Consider the following 27,898-nt stretch of genomic DNA (forward strand, 5'->3'; position numbering starts at 1 on the left):
AATCAAGGATAATGACAGAAGTTTATTGTATAACTGCAAAAAAAAAAGCTGTAAAAAGATAAGGCTACATAACAGTGCAACTGTAGTTCAGTACAGTGGTGCCTTGCAAGACGAAAAGAATCCGTTCTGTGATTCTCTTCGTCTAGCGGTTTTTTCGTCTTGCGAAGCAAGCCCATTGACGGATTAGCGCTATTAGCGGCTTTTAGCAGCTTATCGGATCAGCTGATAAGCGGCTTAGCGGCTTAGAAAAAGGGGGGGAACCCGCAGGAACTCGCAAGACATTTTCGTCTTGCGAAGCAAGCCCATAGGAGATTCGTTTTGCGAAGCACCTCCAAAACGGAAAACTCTTTCGTCTAGCGAGTTTTCCGTCTTGCGAGGCATTCGTCTTGCGGGGCACCACTGTATTCCGTAGATGTAATTTAGACAGAGATCACCACCACAGAAGGACTGAGAACATTGGACGTAACGCAAAGCAAAGAGGGCAAGGGGAGGAAGCCAGTGTGACTCAAGAGTCCCACTTTCTCATCTTTGTACTGTAGCAAGTTAAAAGGAAAACTCGCCCATCTCTCCCATGGAGATAATGCTTGAAGTTGGCTGTTCCGTCAGGAGCTCAACCTTCCACTTCAGACAGGAACCACCTCATGTACTAAAAGCTCATTCTGTATTAGAACTTCTGTATGAGAAGTACGTTTAGTTCCGTGTACTAAAGAAATTCTATAAGTGTGGATCCTTATATAACCAAAATGGCACCTTCCACACATAAGACGGAGGTATGAACAGAATTCAGGGAACCCCAAGATTTGAAAAATTATGAAAAACATCCCTAGGGAGGAAAAAATGCTGAGAGGGATGTGGAAGAGAAACCCCAAAATGCCCAGTGAGGACTTTATCTTTCCCCCCAGTAATGTGTAGTGTGCAAAGCCACATTGAGGACACTCACACCAAAGTAGGGCCCCCCCCCCAAGAGTAGGCACTCTGCTTTATTAACTATAAGGATCACTTTATAGCACTATTTGACCGTTCCTGGGCATTTTTAAAATACTTAGCAAGTTTTAGCATATAAAAATGTTCGGAGTGGATCTTCAAAGACTTTTTGACATTGTTCTGTTCTTAAAAGTGAGCATCCACACTGCTCAGGGCAACTTCGAGGCAAGATAACCATGAAGTGATAATATGGAAATGAACATTTTATTTTTTTATTTTCTGTAAGTATGAAAAAAATAATAAAGGAGAGTCTAGGGAGAGCCTTTGAGGGCTGTGAAACTGAAGCAGGGGAGGAAGAAGAAGAAGAAAAAAATAAGTGAATCTGTCAGAGCTGAGTAGCCTGCAGTCAATTTTGCCATTGTGAACAGGGGGCTGCCGAACAGAAGAGTTTAGGGGCATGAAAGAGAAATGAAAGGAAAACAAAGGGAAGAGCTGCTACTGTTATGACCGATAACTTGTCATATCAGTATCTTATGCCAGTAATACACACTAATAAGCTGGTTTTGAACGGGAATAAGAAAGCAGAAGTAAAATGGATTCATTCTTTCACTTGCATTTCACAGAGGTGATTTTTAAAATAATGCAAATTATTACTATTATTATTTTTAAAAAACACCGCCACCACCAAAAAACCAAAGCTTCTCAGCTGTATGAAACAAATGCCAGTGGCTAGCCAGCTGCCATTTTAAGGCTATGTTTTTAATTTTATTTTTAAACCATCCATTAGACTGACCTTGGTCTTCAGCTCAGCCCACAACATACTGTTTTATCTATCTGCTTTTCCTGAGGTAAACCTCTTTCCTGTCAAATGCAGAAGGGGTGTGCAAGGAAGGGGGAACTCTGTTATTAGGCAAACCAGTTTCTGGGAACACTGAGAGAAAACAGATAAATAGAGAATTCACTTTGCAACTTTAAAGAAGGAAGACCCAGTCAGCTGTGGGAAATCAGTCAATTAATTAGTGTTTATAAAATGGAGGTAAAGGGTGCCAAACAGTCTTTAATGTGAAGCTATATGACCTTGTAAGATTCTGCTCTTTGGTTGCTATTAGATCACACTTATTATTATTATTTTTTAAAGGGTTTTATTAAAGTCCATTCAAGGGTGAGTTGAGGTAAAACATATTGTTAAAAAAAAGCTTTTGACAGAATATGCTATATATTTTAGCCTGCCTCAGTGATTTCTGTCACATTCTATACTACGTATAGTGTTGTTTAAGAAACATTAAAGGTCTAGACTTCTTTTTGTCACATTCATTCTTGAGAAAGAAAGAAAGAAATTAACTATTGGAAGTACTAATGGGAGCACTGACTCTTGAATAATCTTCAGAGCTGACATAAAACAACTTCTTCTGCCTGCCAAATGCCTCAGTTGCTAAGTTGATAGTAAAGGACATTTCTCTGTAGGATCATGGTCTATAAAATTGTTAGGGATTTCTGCTAGAATGCTTCTGGTTGTATGTCTTTTTCTTATGGAGCAACATTTAGTGTTTGGAAGCAGCAGCAACCAAAGCCATACAGCAAATTGCCCTACAGCAAGATTTTGGGTTAGGGTTGGGTGAGAATGTCTTATTTCCCCCATGAATCTTAAATCCCATCACTTAGAGCGGGGAAGCAATTTTTTCCTAAAGTGTGACTAATGGCTCATTGACACTGGACTTGCTCTAAAGTCTGTATTGCTCCAGCTTATAACATACTTTATTAACTCTTAGGGACTAGTGTTCCCCAAGATCTGTGCATCCTATGGGGTTTGCCTAGCTTCTCTGTTGATTGACTGATGAATGTCTCTTTCCCAATACTTAGGCTTTGTCCCGACTAATTGTTTATGTACAATGTGCAGATACCATTAATGTTGGTGATTTCAATGGGACTCCGGGAAATCGTCCCCACGTGCCGATATCTACATAATACTTGTTGCCTTCCAGCTCTTTGCAGAGAATACACAAGGCATTCAAACAGCTCTAAGAGCCCTGTCTCTGCCAGTCGGAACTACTATAATTATGGAGTAGGAATCCAGATTTGTGATCTCTGTGTTGGCTTGGGGCATGTCTGTACGGCATTTTCTCCCTTAAACGGCATGAGATGTTGATTCAGGCACGCAAATGCCCTCATTCCCATTCATTCATGCTCTCTTAACATACCCAGGGCATGCACCAGTGTGCTTGGCCACCTGCCCAGTGTCCATTGGGGTCGGTGATGCGCACATCTGTGGGAGGTTTTTTGCACATGCTCTAACAGGACACATGCCAAGAAAAAGGGAGCCATGTCCCATCATGGCTGCTGCTGCTGCTGCTTCTTCTTCTTCTTCTTCTTCTTCTTCTTCTTCTTCTTCTTCTTCTTCTTCTGTTATTGCCAAGGCCAAACAGGAAGGAATGGATACAGGGTGGTGGAGATTGCTATTTTGGATTGCCACAACAAGAAGAAGCCACTGCTTCTGCCACTGCCAGTGTCAAAAGTGGGCTGCAAGTCATAAGCACTGTTGAAAAAGAGCCAGAAATAGGAGTGGCCGGTGACAAGTAACAAGCCCTTGTGGTGCCTTTGAAACGTCCTGCACAAAGTCTTCTGCTCCTTTTTGTTTCCATGCTGCTAGCAACCAACAGAGCATGGTAGCACGAACCTTGACTTGTGATAAGAGAACAGCGGTAGTTTCAAAATAAAGGAAATTTGGATAGGACATCCCTACCCCACTCTCCATATTCCTAGAGAATGGTACCATATTTAGAGGCATGTGTTTTGCAGAATCCTTTACCTGTTTCACACTGAGCCAGTCCAGACCATCTCAAAGCAGTAGAGTTAATTGTTCTGGGCTGTAATAAGGGTCAGACTTTTGTTTTTTTAAAATAAAAATTTCGTCCATATCCTTGCTGTGAGAATATATTCATTTTCCGGCAGAGCACCCAGAAATCAGCTGCCATAGTTTTCCTGTGTAAAACAGATAGCTGCTGTGAAAAAGCTGAATGTGACATTTTTAAAAATCTGGAATGTATCTATATCTAGGAATTTGCCAGGTTTTATGGAAGTGTTCCTATTTAAGGTGATGGTAAAACGTTTTGCTTTGTGTATCCAGGGATGGATTTTTTATTTATTTTTTGATAGCGAAATAATTGAGTGCTGAGCTGTAACTTGCCCACACCTGCCTCTCTCTCTCTCTCTCTCTCTCTCTCTCTCTCTCTCTCTCTCTCTCTCTTTTTTACAGTTCTGAAGAAGGAATGTGTTTTTAAACGTTCATTCACTAGCTGAGAAGACAAAGCAACAGTAGATTAGGAAGACAAACAAGAGAGTCAAAAGTTCAAACTTTTTTTTGTATTAAATGACACGGTTTGAGTACTTCTGTATATAACCCAGTTCAGATATGGCTTCGGTGTCTGTTAACAACTACATCCAACTGTTATTATGGGTTTTCATAATTAGACAATTATTTATCTTCTGACGTGTTCAGGGCTTTCGATAAACACAGAAGCAGGATGGTTTCTTCACAGGGTGCATTTTTTTTAAAGCTTAGATGGGATTCTAACACCACTGTTGTCAGTGAAAATAAGGCTGGATTAGAATATGGGAGATAGGCATTTGAAACCTACTTAGGGGTGTTCCTGGTGAAATCCTAGGCACATAAGGAACTGCCTTATATCAGCTTGGCTCATTAGCCCCACCTAGGTCACTAAATCGATAGGCAGTGGTTCACCAATGTTTTAGCAGAAGCCCTCAACTACCTGGAGATGCCAAGGATTGAATTTAGGGGCTTTGGACATGCAGAACATTTTCTAGAAAAATAGCACTGAAGAAGCATATTCACTTAAATGGAAGGGCACACATATTTAACCGATGAGCTTATGTTTGAGGGTAAACTTGATTGTTTTGAGGCTATTTTGGTTCTGGTGCGCTAACAGGGAATGAAATAGAAAATGCTAACACATCTAACTAGGAGTGGGTAGCTTCCGTTTATTAAGCTGTTAATTGTTCCTCATTCTTCAATATCACAAAAGGCACCTCCACTTAATTTTTGCATCCCCCTCCCTTGAAATTTCACCTCTCCTCTAAGGAGCTGTAGGATTTGTGATTTTCCTCCCACCCTTTAATCCTCCCAACAAACCTGTGAGGTAGGTTATGCCCAAAGTCACCCAGTCCGCTTCACGGTTGAGCAGAGATCTGAACAAATAATTTTTGAACGAAGTAGGGACTCTTCTCCTGCAAGTGGAACAGACATGTCTTACCCCAGCAGCAAGCCATAACTTTTTTGTTTGCTATACCGTAAACAGATTATGGATACGACATAAACATGCATTTTCCTTTTCGTATTAGGAAACAGAAATAGAAACAGAAATGACACATTATAACTGGAAATATTTTTCGCTTAGAAGTTGTCTGTGTTATAATACTGATATCTCTCTCTCTCTCTCTCTCTCTCTCTCTCTCTCTCTCTCTCTCTCTCTTTCTCTTTGTCTCTTTCTTTCCCTTCTATAGGTAAAGATGAGCCTTCAAGCTATATTTGCACAACATGCAAGCACCCTTTTAACAGCGCTTGGTTCTTGCTTCAGCATGCCCAGAACACACATGGATTCCGCATCTACCTGGAAACAAGCCCTTCAAACAGCTCCCTTACTCCACGCATCACCATCCCTCCTCCTCTGGGACCCGAGACTGTTGCACAGTCCCCGCTGATGAATTTCCTTGGTGACAACAACCCTTTTAGTCTCTTGCGAATGACAGGTCCCATCCTGCGCGATCACCCTGGCTTTGGCGAAGGCCGGCTCCCCAACACGCCTCCCCTCTTCAGCCCACCGCCTCGCCATCACCTGGATCCGCATCGCCTTAGTGCCGAAGAAATGGGGTTAGTTGCCCAGCATCCCAGTGCCTTTGACAGAGTCATGCGTTTAAACCCCATGGCAATTGAGTCGCCAGCGATGGATTTCTCCAGAAGGCTTCGAGAACTGGCAGGGAACAACTCCACCCCTCCGCCAGTTTCTCCCAACCGCAACAACCCTATGCATCGCTTGTTGAATCCTTTCCAGCCAAGCCCTAAATCTCCTTTTTTGAGCACCCCGCCATTGCCGCCGATGCCCCCGAGCAGCACTACGCCTCCCCAGCCTCAGGCTAAGAGCAAGTCCTGTGAATTTTGCGGGAAAACGTTCAAGTTCCAGAGCAATCTCATCGTCCACCGGCGCAGCCACACAGGAGAGAAGCCCTACAAATGCCAGCTCTGCGACCATGCCTGTTCTCAAGCTAGCAAGCTAAAACGCCATATGAAAACGCATATGCACAAAGCTGGGTCCATGACAGGGAGGTCGGATGACGGATTGTCCGCCACAAGCTCCCCTGAGCCCGGCACAAGTGAGCTCACTGGGGAGGGACTAAAGTCTAGTGAGGCAGACTTCAGGAACGAGAGCGATCCTTCTCTAGGCCACGACAATGAAGAAGAGGAAGAGGAGGAGGAGGAGGAAGAGGAGCTGGAAAACGAAAGTAGGCCCGAGTCCAGCTTCAGCATGGACTCAGAGCTGAGCCGTAACCGAGAGAATGGTTCCAAATCGCTGCCAGATGAAAAATCCCTCGTCCTAGGGAAAGTGATAGAGAATGTTAGCCTTGGTACCATCCAGCAATACAGTGACATGTTGGCTGAGAAGCAGAAAAGGAGCAGCTTCATGAAGAGGTCCTCTGACCAGCGAGACCTCTGCCCCCGAGACCTTTGCCAGAGAGACACCGGCGACGAAGACTCGGTAGCTGGAGAACTTGACCGTACTGAGGAGGGGACAGTCAACGGGAGGAACTTTGGTCCCGGAGAGCCTTTCCCCGGCCTGTTCCCTCGCAAGCCCACCCCCATCACAAGCCCCAGTTTAAACAACTCCTCGAAAAGGATAAAGATAGAGAAAGATTTGGACTTGCCACCAGCAACAATAATACCTTCTGAAAATGTTTACTCGCAGTGGCTGGTGGGGTACGCAGCGTCGAGGCACTTCATGAAAGATCCATTTCTTGGGTTCACAGACTCCCGACAATCCCCCTTCGCCACCTCTTCTGAGCATTCCTCCGAGAACGGAAGCCTGCGTTTCTCCACCCCTCCCGGGGATATGCTGGACGGCGGTCTCTCAGGGCGCAGCGGGACGGCGAGCGGAGGCAGCACGCCCCACATCAGCGGACCTGGCCCTGGCCGACCCAGTTCCAAGGAAGGACGGCGGAGCGACACGTGCGAGTACTGTGGCAAGGTCTTTAAGAACTGCAGTAACTTAACGGTGCATCGGCGGAGCCACACGGGAGAGCGGCCTTACAAATGTGAGCTCTGCAACTATGCATGCGCCCAGAGCAGTAAGCTGACGCGTCATATGAAAACACATGGCCAGATAGGGAAGGAGGTCTACCGCTGCGACATTTGTCAGATGCCCTTCAGTGTTTACAGCACCCTGGAGAAACACATGAAAAAGTGGCATGGCGAACACTTGCTGACAAATGATGTCAAAATTGAGCAGGCAGAAAGAAGCTAAGGCCCCCGCTGGGTTTAAAAAAAAATAAAAATCAGGGGTCTAGGTAACATTTAAATTGTACAGTTTTAACTATTGCCAACTGAGAAAAGCTGACCTAACTTGCCTCCATATACATAATTTAGCATAACTATGGCAGGTGCCAGAATTTGGCACTTAAATATAACCTGTGTCTACAAAGTTCTATTAAACCTGAGGATTGGTTAAGGCAGTAAAAATTGTGAAGCCTTTTAACTGTGCAATAATTTCTGTATTTATTGGGTTATTTTGTATTTTTTAATTTTTTTGGCATGTGCAGGTATTTTTTTAAAAATACTTTCCCCTCCTGTTTTAGATTTCCTTTAAAATTTTGTTGAGTATCCCATTCTAATTTTCCCCACTAGTAACCTGAGATTATTTGCATTACAGGGGGAGATACATATCAATTTAAATTATAATTTTATAGGGCCGCTGCTTTGTTGAATCTTATGCTAAGCATGTGTAATTTCTTGTGAAGAAGCCAGCATTTTAAATAATAATTTTCTTCTCTCTCTTATTATTATTTTTAGCCCCCCCCCCCCGCTTTTCTTTGAGAAAGAAAGAAAAAGGAAATCATTTGAAAATTAGGAAATATAAAATAGTACCGCGGATAACAATCTTAAAAATTGTAGCACTTTCTTTTGGATTTGGATCTAATATGTAGCACTGGTGATGCCGCTAAAAATAGAGGCCTTTACATTTTTTTGTAAAAAAATAAAACCCCAGACTTCCACAGTAGAAGTTATGAAAGCTAAAAAGAAATAGGCAAACCCCCCTTAAAGGCAGCTATATTTATAAGAGCAATAGCAAGAGTTGTGCATTATTAGTATGGGATTCGTTCCATTTACTAATGACTTACTTTCACCTTTCTGCCATCTTCTTTAACTTCATTACATAAAGGGAATGCAAGAGCCCTGACAGCTAGCAGCATGTGCAAATTTTAGAAAGCATGGAGAAAGAAAAGGAACCTTGCTTGTCGTCCCCTCGCCCTCCCCGCCCCATGTCACTTGCTATTCTGGCCTTAAACTTTGCACACACAATAATTGAAGTTATCACTTGACGACCTGAATACACGATAATGGCTGCAACGGACCATTCTGTAGCAAATACACCAGTGCCCCTTTTGGGGGACCGAGTTTGTCACCCTAACCCCATGTTAGCTGGGAGTAACCCCCACTGAATTCAGCAGGACCTACTTCTGTGTAGACACAGTTAGGATTGCACTCACTGCAAACGTGGTTTCGTATCGAACCTCAGTTTGTGTAGTAAGTGCACATGTGTGGGCATGTGTGTGAACGCAGGGACGTGAGCGTGCACACACTATGGCTAAAGTAATTTTTTCGATTAGGACTGGTGAATCAAATTGCCCGATGAATCACATGAAACCTGCATGATTCTTCATATGGCTAAAACAGTTGCTCTGAAGAACAAAGCCCATGATTTTTTTGGGTGGTACATAGATGCATCACAGCGGGTGCCCATTAGAAGTGGAATTCCCTCCTCTGTATGCTTTGCATGCAAAAGGTTCCAGGTTCGTCTGAAGCCCTGGAAAGCTGTTGCCAGACCATACTGAGCTCGAGGGACGACATCTTCTAATAAGGGGCCTTTCCCCCCTTTTCCTATTTAGAAGTGCTCTCCACTGCTTTTTTCCTGGTCACAACCATAGGAACACTTACCTGGGAGTAAACCTCATTGAAGGCTCTGGCTTATTTCTGAATTAGACCTGCACTGCGCATATATTAAAGAGGGGGGTTTAATCTAACCAATTCATTGATTAAAGGTTGACATATTGTCATATGATCAGTTTTCTCAGGGTGTATTATCTATCACATCAGGCAATTACCCGTCACATTAGGCAATTATACAACAATGGGAGATGTTAATCCTTGTTGACACACATTAAGCAGGGCACATAAACTTGCATAAGAACTTTCGCTGTGTGAACTTGAAAGAGCCCCAGTTTACTCCCAACAGCCTTTGGTAAGGAAGAGTAACAACATCTTAACCCTTGCGTCCTTCCAGTCTCCCTCTGTTGGATGCTGACTGCTTAGCTAGCGAACAAAATAATAAACTTTTATCAAGCTGACCCCTACGGAGAGTTCCGGCCATATTTTGTCTGTTGTAGCAAAACAACTGAGATTCCTGTGCCACCATAAATATAAGATATATGGTTGGCTTCAAGGTGCTACAAGACTCAAGTTTCTACATCAACAGGATGTATAGAAACCCAGTTTAAAATAATGATGTCGGGTCCAAATTCCCACCACAAGGCAGGACCAGCCACACATAAGCCCATCCCAAGCAACCCATAAAATCCACACCCCAGTGCCCCATTAAGCAGTAAGTAAATGGAAGTGATTCTTGAAGAGCAGATAGCTCTAGATGACTCAGCTAAGTGACCCTAGGCTTGTTGGTCATTGGGACCTGATGGGAATTCCTTCCCTACTCCAGATACCAGGTATTTTAGCCCCCTGGGCTACGATGTTCCTGAAAACAGTTCCCAGCACCATGGCAACACCCAACTCCCAATATTTATTTGAGCAACTCGTGGGTTTACATTACATTTACACATTACTCATGTTCCATGTTTTTATTTTATTATTTATTGAATTGATATACCACCCTAACACCCCCAGGTCTCATGGTGGTTCACAGAATAAAATCAGAATATAAAACCACAAAGTACATAATCAAAATAAAAACGACAACAACCCAATAACGCCACCCCCTTGATTGTAATATGGAGCTAGAAATAGGAGGGCCGAACTTGCTGCCCCAATCATCATGTCCCTTGCTGGCTGAATCCCTTCTCCGCCATCTATAAACTGGGGAAATATCTTTAGAAGTGAGCATATTCTACACACCCAGTTTCACTTGATCATCTTGAGTTCTAAAACATGGGACAGTCGCGGCATGTGGTGTAGGGTCCCCTGTACAGACATTCCCGCCGCCTCCCCCAGCACATGGACATAGAGAGGCAGAGACCTAATGTGGGTGTAAGATTGACCCATTCTGTTCCCTCCCCACGGTCACAGCCATGTGGATGATAACTTCCGAATAGGGCTAATCTTTTACATGCGTTTGTCTCTAAAATGGCAGCTGATTTAAAAATGAGAGTACCTGTTCCCTAATTTTGACGCGTCGGATATTCAATAAATATTCAATTTTCAAGTACTATAACGCTCCCATGGTTGCTGTACTGTTTCTAAAGGCAAGACCAGTGCAGACCACCAGGTGCTTCTGGTGGTCCACCACTGGTGTTTGCCTCAGGTCTGAAGATGGCAATTCTCATGCACCAGACCTCCCAGGCAGTGGCGTAGCATGGGTTGTCAGCACCCGGGGCAAGGCAAGTAATTTGCGCCCCTAACCCGTGGATTTGCGCCCCCTAACCCGTGGATTTGCACACCCTAACCCCCAGATGTTGCGCCCGGTGCGGCCGCCCCCCCCGCCCCCCCACGCTACGCCACTGCTCCCAGGTCAAGTTGGCTTGGTGAATCACCGATTGTACACTCTGTTTCACATTCAGTATACCACGCAGAGACAAATACACAAGGTTGCTCACCACAATTATGGAAATGCTTCTAAGGAATATCTGTACTTAAGACTGGGATCTGAATAAAACACACACACACACACTCCTGCATACTTGCGCACCCCATGACACCAATTTGTGCAATATTGTACAAATACGATTTGCTTACTTCACAGTGGTTTCCTTACACAGTGGTTTCCTTCCTGGCTTTTGCCTAAGACTTCCGTATAAACTGTGCTCTCTAGCAAAAAGCAACAGTTATAGTTACAGCTGTTATTCAAGAGCCGAGTGCTAGCCTAGACTGCGAGGCATTTTGCCAGGGAAATGAAAATATTGTCTCGTATAATGCACAATTATGTTATTGTAAAGTAAATAGGCCAAATGCTCCCTTTTAGAATAGTGCCATTAAAGTAACGTGTAAGTATTGGCGAAGCGTCTCTATAGTCAAGGTTTTGAGGGCTGCAACCTTTAAAAGGGTACTGAAATAAAAAGGTGTGTAAATTAAAAACTCTCTATATTTGGAAGTGCACAATTTGAGTTCCATAAAGCAGGTTTGTTTTGTTTCTGGTTTTTTTTAAAAACACCATTATTCATTGAATTATAAAAACTAAATTAAAAGCCGTGACATCCCGTTTTTCTTTGGATAGATTTTTGGGTAATTTAGCACTGGGGAAGGATCCATAATTGTAAACCAATTTGTCCACATTCTTAAACTCCAGTCACACATTGTACTTCGTTTAGGGTTACTGGATGTGCTTTGTTTATGCTAAACCTCATATTCCAGTATGTAATATCTTACATAGAACAGAAAATAAGGACCCTCACTGGGAACACTAAAAGCCCTGTGGAAGTTACTGTAGGTGCCAGATCAGTCCTATTTGAAACTCTTGGCTCAGCCTTTTCATTCTGAACTTTCTTAAGGCAAATGATTAGATCAATCCCTTGATGGGGACAATGAGGTCAGGCGGAAGGCACCTATAGACCTACAGCTTGGTGCATTTGTTTGGTTGAAAGAGTAGGAACCCATTTTGGCAAAAATATTAAATAACCTGCTCTGCTCATCTCTTCTGTTTTTAAAAAATCATTTTCAAGTGTGGCTATCCTGGAAAGATGGACAGCTACCAGAGGAGACCCCGCCTCCTTTATGCCTTTTACCTGCTCACAAGTCAGATTTTGTATGTTGCCTTGACCGCAGAATCTAAGTTGCATTTTTCTTGGTGTTGTGTTGTTTGACAGGGCTGTGGAATAATGGGACACTTTGTGGGCTTTTGGCTTCTGTATGCATCTCTCTCATGTGAGCATTCCACCACATGTGTCCATATGCCTCATAAACTCCCTTTTTCTTTTAATATCCCATATCAGAATAGGTGCCCTCATCCAAATTGCCAATCTTTCTTTTGTGCATTGGGTAGACCCATATATATATATATATATATATATATATATATATATATATATATGCTTTCGTAGATTTTCACGGGTACAGGAATGCAGGTTTTGGTGTCTTCGGGTGTCTTCCCGTGTAAGAGTCGGGGTGTCTGTGCGACGTTTCGACGAGGTCTCACTCGTCATCTTCAGGCTGGTGCTTTCGGCTTCTTGTTACATCCCCATCTTCCCCATCCTACTTGACTTAGGGAGGTTTTCTAGGGTATAATTTGGATTCCCCTGATTTAGTCTGTCAAGACAGTGGACAATGTAAAAGTTACGCATTTTGATTCTGTTGACCCGCACTTTAAAGCTTTTTGTTCGCATTCAAAACCAGCGGCTTCTGAACAAGAAATTACAACAGCTTTGTCTTTGCTTGGCCCAGAGGTGGGTGAAACTATTAAGGGGGACATCTGAGATTAAGTGTCAGTGTTGCTAAGCGTGGCATTCACAATACTGGCACTATAAAGAAAATAATAATAACTTATTGGACAGTTTTTCTACTGCCATTCAATTTGATGTGAGTGCCTTGAAAACTGATCTTCCTATTTGAGTCTCTTGAGACAAATGCAAACATTTTTGTGAAATGAAAAGACTTTAAAAAAAAACGGTAGAACAAGAAAAGTACGTTCTTTTAGGGTTAAAACAAAACAAAACAAAAGAGCCACATTTACTTAAAAAAAAAAAATCCTGGTTGAAGATAGTGGACATGAAAATGCCATAAGACCCAATCAAATGAAGATGTATATCCAGCACAACTTCGGACATCAATTTGCTGAATTGTTCTCAGCCTCTCTCTTTTTTTTCAGGACAACGCTGCTTAGGAAATGGAATGGAAATGATTTACTGCTGAATTAAAACTCAAATGACACAAATTGCAAGTTGTTATCATTGAATGAAAAAAAATTCAGGAACAACGGCTAATTTTTTTAAAAGTTAAATTTAGTGCACTCTGTCTTAAAATACGTTTACAGTATTGAATACATACAAGGGTAAAAAAAAATTGTGTGTATGTGTGTTTGAGCAATCTCTCTTCTTCTTTTTTTCAAAGTTTGCTTAATAGGTTATTAAAAATGCCATAATGGCCATGTGTATATTGTTTTCTTTTGGTGACGGGGTTTTAGTATATATTATATATATTAAAATTTCTTGATTACTGTAAAAGTGGACCAGTATTTGTAATAATGGAGAATGCCTGGGCATTTTACAAAACCAGAAAGAAAAAAAAAACTTTTCTCTTTTTTCCTTGAAAATGTTGCAGTAAAATTTAAATGGTGGGTCTATAAATTTGTTCTTGTCACTGTAACTGTAAAGTCTGAGTTTTAGTAATTTTTTTTCTGCCTTGGGTGTTGAATTTTTATTTCAAGAAAAAAATGTATAGAAACTTGTATTTGGGGATTAAAAGGTGACTGCTACACCATGTAGAAAAAGTATGTAGGAAAAAAGTGCTTAATATTGTTATTGCTTTGCAGATTAAAAAAAAAAATCACATTTCTGACCTGTACCTATTTTTATCTCTCTCTCCCCCCCCTTCCCCTGCCCCTATATCCCCCTCTTCTGGAATGGATATTGATATTGGTTAATTCATATAATGTAGGCACTTGCTGTATTTTTACTGGAACTTGTAATTTTTTAACTGTACGCTTGTCCTTTTAAAGGGATTTAATGTACTTTTTTGTTAGTGAATTTGGAAATAAAAATAAAAACAAACAAACAGGCTGCCATAATATATTTTTTTAATTTGGCAGGATAAAATAGTGCAAAAAAATAAAATAATAATTGTATGTCAAGACCTTATTGTACAGAAGAAGGAAAAAAAATAAAAATAAAAGGGTTGTTTAACGACCTGTTGAGTAAAAGAAACAAAACAATTATTATTTTTAATTATGTGGTTTTTGGGGTTCCTTTTTTTCTCTTCGGAAGGGGCGGGGTGTCAGGTTTTGTTTTGTTTATGAGTTGTTCTGTTCACAATTTTAGTTGTGTGTATGTATATGTATTTTTTTTCTGTCAGAAATGGCCTACAAAAAAAGAAAAGAAAAGAAAAGAAAGGAAGAAGCACTGTTCATACAGGGCAGTAATGACTTTGAAACTGCCTGGACCCCTTGTATCAAGGCCTTTCCAGGTGGAGTTGAACTAGGATGGATGGCTGTTGCCTGTTATTGTTAAATGAAACTCAGTTTTTGTGAAGATGTTTGACGTAACATTCCACAGATGCCCCCCGCTTTTTTTTTTTAGAGTCGGGGAAGCGGCTTTTGCCTGGCACATGTAGACTTTCCAGCCCCAGTCCATAAAACGGCACGGTGTGTGTGCTTAAGATACCTGGTGCTACTGGTTTTGGCACCTACTGTGGGATGAAGGGCCATGTTTGCAGTCAGGGTACTCACCATCACTGGATAGGCACTGTTAATCCTCACTGCACCAACTATCTGCCAGGGCAATGTGCATCTGGACCTTTGCCCAATTGATCCTGCAAGGGTGTGGGGCCTGATCCCAGAGCCCTTGCCGGATAAGGGCACCCACCCATTACCACCTCTTCATAGCTTTCATCTGAAGCGGTTTGAAAAGAGGTAGGGGGAAGGAAGGGAGACAAAACACTCTGTTGGTGCAACTGTGAAATGGGTCGGAGTGAAAAATTTGGCCTGGGCACATCCCACTTCTATCCCACCTTCCCTCTCCACGCCCGAATCCCTGTCAGAACAGGACCATGTACAGGTTTTGCCAGTCTGCTCTTTTGTCTGCTTTCGTTGCTGTTGACTCCTAATTGTACATTCCATAAATTTCTTAAATATCTGAAGGACTGGGATGAAATTCTGTGCCTTTAGGTTGACAAACACTCCTCCCCAGGATTGCTTTGTTAAGTCCCAATAATTAGGATTATGCCATGAGTTGAGCGTTATTTTTCAATCTTTATTTTGTTTCTGCCGTTTCAATTTTTTTTAAAAAAAACAAAACATTGGGGGGGGGGACACAGGGCAAGGCACCGTGCTAGGGACTATTTTAAGGTACGGGAGAGCAAACGCGAGGAGCCATTAGCAGTGTGTGAAGAAATAGCAGTGGGGGGAAGGGGGGAACACACGTGATTATGAAGTCACGGAGCCATCACAATGCCAAGGGCACGTTGGGTTGTAGAACTGGCCTAGCCATTCCTCCTTCCAGCTCTTCAGAATTAGGGATAAGGTTACGCTAAGACCTTGTTGTGAAGCAACCTTATATATGAACACCAGAGAACCTGGAAAAGCCATCTTCTTACAGAAATATTTCATAGTATCCTACAACACGCACACCCCTTCCCCTACTCTGCAGTACATCCTGGAGTATTCTTCAGAGATATTTTTGGTGAAAACCAGGCATAGGGTATTTTATATATATATATCCCTAGGTGCCTTGCTTTCTCCGAAACTAAATCCACAGCGAAGTGAATTCAGATTTCATTTTGCCACTGTGAGCACGACACTTTTCATCCTGGATGAACTCAGATTTAAACCACCAGCAGCTGTCCTATTATGTGTCTTGAATCAATGAGAAACCAACACACAAGCACAAACATTGTGTTTCGTGAAACCACGGTGATCCCACCTCCTCCTCCTCCCTGCTTTTAAGAATCCCTGCTTCACAAGGCCGTGAGCACAATATGGCCAACATGCCACACATATCTCTTCTGTCGTGATTATTTTTTACACTGCTAATATCAGCAACATTAACAGTGTTAAGTCACAATTATCCCATGCAGCACACCCCTGCTCCGCTTAAAATCGATGCACAAAGAGCATTTCTGGAGCAACAGCCCTCCTTTTTTTTTTAGAATGTGGACGTTCAAAATAGAGTCTTGCACTTCAGCATTTCATCCTAGTCCTGATTAAATACAGTCCAAGGTTTTTTTGTTTTTGTTTTTCACAGGCAAACTCATTTTATGGTGCTCTTTGTATTTTAGAACTGCAAAGCAAAGTAACGTTGATTTCAGTTGTTTGCATTTGTACCGGCAAGGCAAACTATTTTTATTACCTTTTTCTATTACTTATTGTATGAGCTTTCATTGTTTACTTGGAGGTTTTGTCTTTTACTACAAGTTTGGAACTATTTATTATTGCTTGGTATTTGTGCTCCATTAAAAAAGAAAAAAGAAAGGAAAGAAAGAAAGATAGGAGCACTTTTTTTATTATGGGTAAAATGTTGAGATGGCAGGAGGTCATTTCAATATCACTTAGTGAAATATTTATTGTTCCTTTTATTCTCTGTACAAGACTCCTGACCTCTCCCCCACCCCACCCCACTTGTCACATTGTTGAGTTCAGCATGTGTCTACCATTTCATTTGTACGCTCGTTCAAAACAACGTTTGTTCCAGTTTCAAGTTATAAAAAAAATAATTAAATAAATTGGACATTTGACTTGATCTCCAAATATTGTCTTTACTGCTTATTTGAAATTGGAGCTAAGGTGGATGGCAAGTTTCGTTTTTTTTTTTTATAAAAAGGCACAGATTTGGGGGTGGAGAAACTTTGTCCTAAGGTGGCTAGACACATTATATTGTTCCAACAAGGAACAAGCACAGCCCTTTGGCATGACTCAAGGCTTTTCCATAGTTCAAAGAGCTAGCCTAGTTTTCGATGCAACACATTGAGCCCTGTTGTGGTGGACATTTTGTTCAGTCTCATTGCTTCCTAGCACATCTTGTTATCTGACCTTCAGTTACATCTGGTACAGTTATTAGCATGTACTTCTGGTACAGGGGAGCCTTCTGGCACAGAGGAGCCTTTACCACTGGGTAAGTGGAGGGGAACAAAGCCGATTCAGTCTGCTTTTAAAGGCAAACTTACCAAAATTAAGTCTGGAACAAAGGGCAACAGAGAAACTGAAATTGAAATATTCAGCCGTACCTACCTCTAAACAACTGAAGCAGTAGCAAAGCACTCAGCATCATGGAGGAAGATCAGTAAGTTTTTAGAATAGTAAGCCTGAAATTTATGTGCATTTAACTTGTGCGCATTCAGCTTTCAGCGCTTGGCATAATTATTATTATTTTAAAAAATACAGTTTAATTTCACAATACAATAAAAAACAACGTAATCTAAACAAGAAATTAAAAAAGGAGGTAGAAGCAGTGCTTTCCCCCCCTTAAAAAATGTTTAGGGGTACTCTCATTTTCCTACTCATACTGAAATACTGCCCCTCAACGTGGCCAAACTTAAGATTCACAAAATGTTTAGGGGTATGCTTCTGCCCAGAAAAAAAGCACTGGTTAGAAGAATACAAATATCTTAACTCGTATCCCATACAGAAAAAGGTGTACCCTCGCAGCTCTCACCTGGGAGCATCCCATTCTTCCCTCAGCCTCTCACCCTGGGAGATCTCCCCTTCCCTATCTCTCATACAGGGGTCTTCATCTGGCTTGGCAAAAAAAAAATTAAAAAGGGGGCAGAGGTTCAGGAAAAAATACTTTGGCAATTCCGCCCCACATTGCATCCAATGTGTTATGATTACATGCAATCTGCAGAATGTAACTCCAGAATAAGTTGCAAGTTTGCTGTACCTGTGTGCACTGTCCAAAGAAGGTTGAAGCTGTGGGTGCTTAAGGGCCAGAGAGGATGGCTGAGAAGGTCCCTAGACCCAAAAAAAAACACCCCTCAAAGACCATCAGGGGAAGAAATAGGAACACGGCATTTCATAATTTTGTGTAAAGAACTGGGAGCTGTTCATTCGTACAAATCGCCCGGACACATTCTGGTATATGATTAATTGCTTGCTATGCATGCTAAAATTGCAGGGATTTGGGGAAGGGGTCGGCTTCCGACATTCAGCCCAGTCATTGCTCTTCCCATTTGGAAGACTGTCGCAGCCGAAATTCGGCTGCTTTAGGCTTTCCGAGTTCTTGAGCAATGCAAGTGAATAAGAGTAAAGAGTCAAGCATCATCTACATGCCCCTGCATGCTGCCTCCTGCCCGCCCCCCATGCATCAGCTTAAGACGTAACTAGCACAGGAACGCAGGAAGATGCTGCACACTGAGTCAAACCACTGGGCCATTCCGCACAGTATTACACACTGCCTGAGAGAGCCTTGGACAGGCAGCCCTACCTGGAGACACCAGGGATTGAGCCTGGGAGCTTTTACGTACAATGCTCCTGCTCTGCGCCTCTGAGCTCAAGGTCCTTCCCTGAGCAAAACATCAGCATATGGTGATAATACTTTCTCAACAAGGAGAGATGTAAATGAGGCTGCACTCCACTTTCTCCATGCTTAAGCACCAATATACATTCTGGAAGAGACGTGCAACGAGAACGGAGTCAGCATTTGATTCAAAATTGATTCTAACAACCATCAGGTGTGTGCTGGCTTCTTGAAATCAGGGATCACATCCTGTTCTTGGTCAGCTGCTTGTATACAGCTGTCAGGAAACACTCGATCTTTGCAAAACACCAGTGTGAGGTGGGAGATAACACATGCAAGGCTGTCATATGCCTGGTAGGCTTGTAGCTGTGTTAGTGGATGAAATTATTGGTGGGGACATGGGGCTGCCTGACCCACAGATTCCAGCTAGTCCTTCCAAGTATTTACTTATGCAAGTTTTGCAGTATCTCAACATCCTGTAAAACAAGGGAGGGCCATAGCCCAATGGTAGAGCATACCATTAGCATCCAGAAGTTCTCAGGTTGAATCCCCAAGAACAGTCGCCCTCAAACCTTGGACAAACACTGCCAGCCAGTGTTAACAGTGCCAAACTTGATGGACCACTGATCTGAAGCTTCCTGTATTCCTAGGAAACCAATCGCTGCAAAGGCCCAATGTCATGCCAATGTTGTGGGATGAGTTTCAAAATAGGAGCCAACTGTGGAAACCGGCAAACTCTGGAAACTCAATATGTACACTTTTCCTCTCACTTGCACACATTCACACAAACATCCCTCGCATCAGGCAACACCTTCTCACCACTACTTCCCTGCTCAATCTGGGTATTTTCCTAAAGGAGGTGCACTGGAACTCTACATCCTCTAGCAGAGAACCAGATAGGGATCTATCCTAGGCAAGAATATACGTTTTTCATCCCACCAGCACTTATTCCTTCTAACCACCGCTCTAAAGGTAAAGGGACCCCTGACTGTTAAGTCCAGTCGCGGATGATTGGGGTTGCGGCGCTCATCTCGCTTTACTGGCCGAGGGAGCCAATGTTTGTTCGCAGACAGTTTTTTCGGGTGATGTGGCCAGCATGACTAAGCCGCTTCTGGCGAAACCAGAGCAGTGCACAGAAACACCGTTTACCTTCCCACTGGAGTGGTACCTATTTATCTACTCACACTTTATGTGCTTTCGAACTGCTAAGTTGGCAGGAGCAGGGACTGAGCAATGGGAGCTCACTTCGTCACGGGGATTCGAACCACCGAACTTCTGATTGACAAGCCCTAGGTTCTGTGGTTTAGACCACAGCGCCACCCGCGCCACTCTAGCAAGGTTTAATAGCGGACTCAATTGAAACTTATTTGGGTTGCAAATCCTTAACCTTCTACCATCCTTGGTAAAAACACCTCTCTCCACCTACCCCTGCAGCCACATGAAAGGCTGGGCAAGGATTTATTTGACCACTACTGAAAGGCTGGGACCATGGCAAGAGTTCATGCTTTGCATACTGAAGATCCCAGCTTCATCCCTCAGGAGCTTCAGTTAAAAGCATTTCTGATTATTGGGGGGGGGGATGGAGGGACTCTGATGTGATCTGGAGACTCCTTGCTAGTCAAATTCTGGGAGGTGCGAGGGTAGACCTCCACTGGAATTAGAGAGAAATGGTTATATCGGTGTTAATGAACACCCAGATTTCCATCTTCCTGAGGGATAGACCCAATTATGAACACGTGGATGCAACTTCTTCACTTGCCTGTGATGGAAGCTGGATAATCTTGAAATGATGCACTGGGGGAAGGGCGGTCCTAACTGCATCACAGACAGCAAGGTAACACTGACCCATCTGACTTGCAGCATCACCTGCTCCTTCCCCTTCTTTTGCCTTAGGAGAACAATCAACATCTAGCTTTCCCAAGCAGGTGGCTATTGCACTCATGCCCTGCTTGTAGGCTTCCCATCACGGGAACAAAATGCTGGACTAGACATGTCTTTGGTCTGATCCAGTAGGTGCCTAATAAGCCCTCTTTCTCTCTAAGTGGGAAAATTACCTCCGCACTGCCACCAAACACCTGCAGATACCGGGAAGAACAAGAGGAACTTTCACTTTATGAGGTCGGTTTCGTAGGAGAGCAGAAGTCTTCACTGAGCTTTCTCTCTGGGGTGCAGCTGCCCTTTCAGCTCCTGTCTGGTGCTTGATCTTTTCCATTGGTGCAATGCTGGGCATGTTCATTAATGTCTGAAACCAAAATGGTATCATTGAGAATCTGGGGGGACACTCTTTTTCCTTGGAAGAACAGTTCCACCATGATCACTGCACAATCAGCATGCTCTTCTTCTTCTTCTTTTTTGCGAACCTCCTGAGCTTGACAAGGTCAAATCAGCCCCCAAAGAACTTTATTTATTTGCTCATGCATAAAGAATGGAAAGTTCAAAAACAGAATATTGATCATGAATGCCAGTATTTGGTGAGTTAGTTCACAAACACACCATTCCACACATATGGTGGCACCCTGGCTAAATCACCACAGCACATGTGATAAAACTGGATCACAGGGATCAGGTAGGCACATGTAGGGGTGTATACTGATAAAATAAATGCACAGTGTTTCCACTTAATGCATAAAATTATTAGAATGCTTAGTATGTGAACTGGTCCTGGTGGAAACGTTTGCTTAGCTATTCTGTTTTATTTCTATTTTATCCTTTGAAAACTTGCATATTCATTTCGTAACAGAAACCAGTCCCATAAAAATAACAACAATATTCCTTGCCAGATATGGAAGAGATATTGCAGAACAATTCGAGAAACATATTTTGAATTCAAAAATCACACACATTCATGCCACAAGTATGATTCGGAGATTCGGATTTGAGTAGGAAACTCAGCCATGCTGTGCAGCCCACATAGCTAAGAGAATAGAACGTTTGCCACTTGTATTAATTCCTTATTAAAACACACACTTGTGCACAATTTTCCAGGGTGGTGGTGGTGGAAAGGAATGGTGATTTCTTATGAATTATTCTACCAGCTTTGCTAAATAGTGACCTTTAGTTACCAAATGACACCGTGTGTTCTATTTTTCTGACAGATGACAGCCTATTCTGTCCTGAAAAAGATTCTACATGTTGAAGATGATAAAGAGCTTAGAGTTCAGACTATGCATCCCCACAATCAAGGGAAGGCTGTTTCTATGCAGTATATTTCCTAGATGCTAACTTTATGCAGATAGGGTTGAGCATATTTCCACTACACTGTGGAAGTGTAAAAATATAGGATCATTAAAACGATGGGTGACCCTATTCTGTCCCTGACTGTTTCCTATCAACGCAAGTGGTGATAAAGGAGTCTCGTCTTGTAAAAGATGCAAAGGGGCTTGCAGAGAAATTGGAGCCATTGAACCTACATCTGGAACGATATGTAAGGAAGCAGAACACCTTTATGATACAATGCAAAAATAGGTAAAGCAGACAGTAGTAGCTAAGGACCAGGTGTGATTTCAACAGTTCCATTTGTCCAAATGTACAAAGTAGGGGTAGGGTGGGGGTTTCCAAATTTTTAAACAAAAGGGGCATGAATACAGAATCATCCCCTTGGCTTACCTCTCTAGAACCTTCTCTCCAAGCAGTCCCAACCTGCACTTTGCTATCAAAGCCCAGCTGAAGATTCATTTATTTAATTACTCTTAATACCCTGCCTTTACTCCAAGGAACTCTAGGTTCTCCCCACCACCTCCCCATAGTTTCCTGGGAGTAAACTCCACTAAAACTCAGTGCTAGTGCCTTACTTCTGATTGCACAGATTTCATTTGTAGAGCACATCGAATGTTAACAAAAGACCTCCAGCAACTTTTTGCTTTCAATTTCAAATGCAAACCATTCTGCAAAACAAGTCTTACTATATAAACTATTAGTGTAAAGTAGGGACGCCAACAAAGGAAAGTAGTAAACTCAAGTTTTGCTTTGTTTTTTTAAAAAGTATTATTTTGCAATACAGTGGTACCTAGGGTTACAGACGCTTCAGGTTACAGATGCTTCAGGTTACAGACTCCGCTAACCCAGAAATATTATCTCGGGTTAAGAACTTTGCTTCAGGATGAGAAGAGAAATTGTGCTCCAGCGGCGCGGCAGCAGCAGGAGGCCCCATTAGCTAAAGTGGTGCTTCAGGTTAAGTACAGTTTCAGGTTAAGAACGGACCTCTGGAACGAGTTAAGTACTTAACCCGAGGTACCACTGTACATTGTTGCTGTCATATCTATATCTATCTATCTATCATCTATCTATCTATCTATCTATCTATCTATCTATCTATCATCTATCTATCTATCTATCTATTCATTCCAGGGGTTATTTGTTGTCTACTAGCTAGGCCTAGTACCTGGCATTGTTTCCCAGAAGCCACCAGAGCAGGATTACAGAACCCAGTGGCTGCAGCTGTAATACATTGGACAAACAGTAATTTGTGTATGAATTCAGACCTTTCGATGAGACATCTGGTTTCCTCTACATGTGCTCAACTAAACTCAGTTCACAGTGATTTCTATGATTATTATTACAAAAAGTGAACGTTCCTTATGATATTCCACAATAAACGTTGCAGAGGAGTGGCATCTATGTTTTCTGAAGCTAGCAGACCCATGGCTACAGCATTTCTATCTGTCCTATGTCTATATCTGTAAGAACATAAGAATACCTGGCTAGATCAGGCCAATGGCCCATTTAGTCTGGCATGCTGTTCTCACAGTGGCCAACCTACCTGCTGGAACCCCACAAGCAGGACCTGAGCCCAAGAGGACGCTTCCCCTTCTGCACTGGTTTCCAGAAGCATACTGTGGGCAGAACATAGCCAATCATGGCTAGTAGCCATTGGTAGCTTTCTATTTATCTATATCCATTGGTAGCTTTCTACTTATCTATATTTCAGCCGGAGCTCACTGGAGCTCAGTTCTGGCACCTCTCAGGTGCGTGCCATTGCCATTCTAAGAGAACAAGGGAGAAGTTAATGGTGAGCTCCAGTACCACTTTTTCTAGAAAAATAGCACTGTCTATATCCATCTACAGTCATACCTCGGGTCAAAGACGCTTCAGGTTGCGTTTCTTTCGGGTTACGGACCCGCCAAAACCTGGAAGTACCGGAACGGGTTACTTCCGGATTTTGGGGGGTCATGCATGCGCAGAAGCACTAAATCACACTTTACGCATACGCAGAAATGCTGACTCGCAACCCGCGCATGCGCAGACGCGCCTCTGTGGGTTGCGAACATGCATCCCGCACGGATCACGTTCGAAACCTGAGCATCCACTGTATCTGTCCTAAGAATCATGGACAACAAAAGAGGTTTAAAGAGGTTCAAAGACTCTCTCAAGGCAAATCTTAAAAAAAAATGTAGTATAAACACCGACAACTGAGAAACCCTGGCCTGCGAGCGCTCCGATTGGAGAACAGCCTTTACCAAAGGTGCCATGGGTTTTGAAGACGCTGAAACTCAGGACGCAAAGGAGAAATGTGCTAAGAGGAAGGCAAGCTTGGCAAACCCTCACCAGGATCAACTGCCCGGAAACCTATGTCCCCACTGTGGAAGGATGTGTGGATCCAGAGTCACTTACGGACTCACTGTTAAAACCGTATTTATGGAAGACAATCTTGCTCGGCTATGAGTGATTGCCAAAGAAGAAAAAGAAGAAGAAGATCCTAAGAATCTCTGAGAGGTGATAAGTGATTGAGCAATAACTATTCATATCTACTCAGAAGAAGAAAAACCTGAAACCATTAAGTTTTACACTCAGGTAAATGCATATAGGATTGATGTCTAAAGATATTATCTATTTATCGTTGTTTCAAGAGAGGAGCGCCTTCCAAGAACATGAGGTGGAGTATATGGTCGGTTCCATTTCTGTTCCTTATCGCTGAGGTTATCTGTATTTATTTATTTTACCCAGCCGTATTTTGGAGTCTTGACATTTTCCATCCAGTGGCTTTTAAGGCTATATGGATTTTAAGAAGTATAATTTATGCCTCTGCCATTTAACGATGCACCTTTTAACCAACGATAAAAAAACTACCTCACGTTTCTTTTGATTTAGCCCTCTTGGCCTAGTTGTGGCGGATCATTTTAGCAAAGTGTGTGTGGCCAGGGTGGGTGAGTGGGGGTGGAGTTGGCAGAGAGAGAGGAAAAAAAGAAAAGGGAAAAAAAGGTCGTCTGCAGTGGGTATCTCCCGACCAGGGAAGCTACTTTGTCTTAATTACCTCAGGAGGAGAAACTGGCCCTGAAGCAATCATCTTTGTTTGTTAACACACCCTATCGGCTGCACTGCTCCGTATAAATAAAACATGACCAAGATTACAACGTCATGTTCTTGCGGACTCCAGATCCTGGTAACTGCTCAAGTCGAATGCACAAAAGCATCCCAGGGCAATCTGGTGCATATCAGAGGGCATCAAGGAATGTTTTTCATTCCTAAGCAACCGCATGTGAACTGGCTTCTAATATTAAACACAATTGTTTGCTCAAATGCTAAAAAGAAGTGTGTGGAACTCACTTTGTTTTGCCTTTGTCTAGGGTAAGCAGCAAGCCACAGCACAGTGAGGTGACAAGGCATTTAACTTAAAGAATGCTTCCACTCCTCTCTCTCTCTCTCACCTCCCTACTGACTATTTTTAGTTCCATTCCCCCCACCCGGCTTTTTGCTTCCTGCCTGATTTATATTAGCTGAGGATTAGGCCCCGATTTTAATGAGCTCTAAAACGCCTGTCGGAAACAAACAACAAATCTATCAAATTCAAAATGTTGTGTGTGTGCGCGCGCGAGTTTCTCTTGGAAAAAAAGAAGAAGCCCATCCAGCTTTTAAAAGCACATTTTTGGAAGGTTTGGGTTATAACCCCCATCTCCACCCCCATCGTTCAGCCCAGACACTGAGATCCAGCGCCGAGGGCCTTCTGGCGGTTCCCTCGTTGCAAGAAGTGAGGTTACAGGGAACCAGACAGAGGGCCTTCTCGGTAGTGGTGCCCGCCCTGTGGAACGCCCTCCTTTCAGATGTGAAGGAAATAAGCAGCTATCTTATCTTTAAAAGACATCTGAAGGCAGCCCTGTTTAGGGAAGTTTTTAATATTTAATGCTGTATTGTTTTTAACACTGGATTGGGAGCCGCCCAGAGTGGCTAGGGAAACTCAGCCAGATGGGTGGGGTATAAATAATAAATTATTATTATTATTATTATTATTATTATTATTATTATTATAACAAAATCGCTGTTTTTTGATATTTCATGTATCTTCATAGGTATTTGGTCATTTCACTTTCCTAACAGTGAATGCATTCCCTGAGTGTAGATATTTATTGCACAAGAGGGAAGCATCAGCATGCTTGGGGACGGAAAAAAAGTTTTACAGAAGTACAACAAAGTATGCATTACGTTTTAAAAAGGGGACAGGGAACATCCATTGAGGACTGAGCAATGTTGAATGGCCATGGAATGTTGGCATGGCACAAAATGGGAAACCAGGGGGAAATGGAATGGAGTAGCTTGAAAGGGGTATGGCTGGCTGGGAACACCCTGCAAACTGCAACATATTGCTGCTGCTGTTCAGAATTGACACATATTCATTACTAGCTTAAAACAATCATGTAAGCATCCACACATTTAAGTTCATATGTTACAACAGATTAATGCTGCAATTTTAAAATTGCCTACATGGCATTCAGTAGGGACGCGGGTGGCGCTGTGGTCTAAACCACAGAGCCTAGGGTTTGCCGGTCAGAAGGTGAGCGGTTCGAATCCCCGCAACGGGGTGAGCTCCCATCGCTCTGTCCCAGCTCCTGCCAACCTAGCAGTTCGAAAGCACGTCAAAGTGCAAGTAGATAAATAGGTACCGCTCTGGCGGGAAGGTAAACGGCGTTTCCGTGCGCTGCTCTGCTTCGCCAGAAGTGGCTTAGTCATACTGGCCACATGACCCGGAAGCTGTCTGCGGACAAACACCGGCTCCCTCGGCCAGTAAGCGAGATGAGTGCCGCAACCCCAGAGTCAGTCATGACTGGACCTAATGGTCAGGGGTCCCTTTACCTTTACCCTTTTACATGGCATTCAAATAAATGCCTTACTGGGTGAGTCATTCTCGGACAGGGAACAGTTTCATGATAGTTTATTATGGGAATCTGTGTATTGATATGTTGCCTGAGAATCTACACACCAAATACTGTATACAGAAACTCTGGCTGTTTCCCATAAACAAGTAAGGTGGGAGAGTGATACGGTTGATTTCCTCACCAAAGGTCATGATACCCTGAACAGCAGCACAAATTCTGACCCAACCTGATCAGCCAGATTATTAACCATGATGTGGGTGTGTCTGAATGCCAGTTGCTGGAAACCACAGGAAGGGAGGTTGCTGTTACACTTGGGTCCTGCTTTCAAGCTTCCCATGGGCTTCTTGTTGGCCACTTTGAGACAAGAGCGCTGGACTAGACGGGCCATTGGCCTGATTCAGTAGGTTCTTCTCATGTTCCTATCCATCAGATGACCAGCACAGGAGCCAAAGCTGGTGGTTACAAACCTAGGTCTGAGCATCACCCATGGGCTGGAGCCTATTGACCAAAGGCCTCTTAAGCCAGGGCCCTTGAATTGGGATGTTTAGAGTCAATAACTTCCTGAGGAACCGGCCTCCTTTACATTGCAATGAGTCTGTAATGGGAGTAGGAGTGATAACCTCAAGGTCAAAGAGCTGCTTCTTTATTTTTATTGATTTAATCTTTATTGATTTTATACAATGAATCACAGTTATAACTCTCCATCGGTAGTGTACATAGGAAAAGAGAGAGAGAGGAAAAGACCAAAAAGGAAAAAAAAAAGAAAAAAAGAAAAAAAGTGAAAAAAGTTAGAAATAAGATAAGGTTGTTCCCATATTGAGACTTCCCTCCTCCCCAACCTGGGTTCTCTGTGTATCTATATCAACTGCATATTGAACAGCATCTATTTTACAATTATCCAATACTTCCAAGAGTTATTTCACATTGCAGGAGTCATTCAAGGCCTGCCAAAGATTTTACATGCTTACAGTGATCTTTTACATATTCTCTATATTTATCTCATTCTCTGTTGAATTTTTGATCTTCATGATTCCTAACTTTCCCTGTTAATCTTGCCATTTCGGCGTACTCAAATAATTTTGTCCGTCATTCCATTTTTGTCAGTATGTTCTCTCCTTTCCAGCATTAGGCTAACAACATTCTCACTGCTGTGGTTGCATACATGGAGAATCTCTTTAAGTCCTTTGGTATCTCTACAGCTATAATTCCCAGAAGAAAGGCTTCCAGGTTGTTGTTTTTTTTTGGGGGGGGGGAGAAAGGTTAATTTAAACATTTTTTTT

At 42.7% G+C, this 27,898-nt stretch overlaps 1 protein-coding gene across 8 annotated transcripts in view; it reads left to right on the top strand.

The window, feature by feature from the left end:
* Window positions 1-16,826, top strand: part of BCL11B (BCL11 transcription factor B) — a 169,779-nt gene extending 152,953 nt beyond the window's left edge. For 7 of the 8 annotated variants that reach the window (XM_082216978.1, XM_082216977.1, XM_082216983.1 and 4 more), the window contains 2 exons: window positions 5,443-10,777; window positions 10,946-11,819. In XM_082216978.1, coding sequence (XP_082073104.1) covers window positions 5,443-7,454 — 2,012 coding nt within the window. In that variant the 3' untranslated portion in view covers window positions 7,455-10,777; window positions 10,946-11,819. Of the gene's footprint in view, window positions 1-5,442; window positions 10,778-10,945; window positions 11,820-13,235 lie in introns of those variants that run through there. The other variant, XM_082216981.1, reaches the window with a different exon arrangement.
* The last annotated feature ends 11,072 nt before the right edge of the window (window positions 16,827-27,898 follow it).

The sequence above is a fragment of the Podarcis vaucheri genome (assembly GCF_965113315.1).
Source record: "Podarcis vaucheri genome assembly, chromosome: 1".
Classification (NCBI taxonomy): Eukaryota; Metazoa; Chordata; class Lepidosauria; order Squamata; family Lacertidae; genus Podarcis; species Podarcis vaucheri.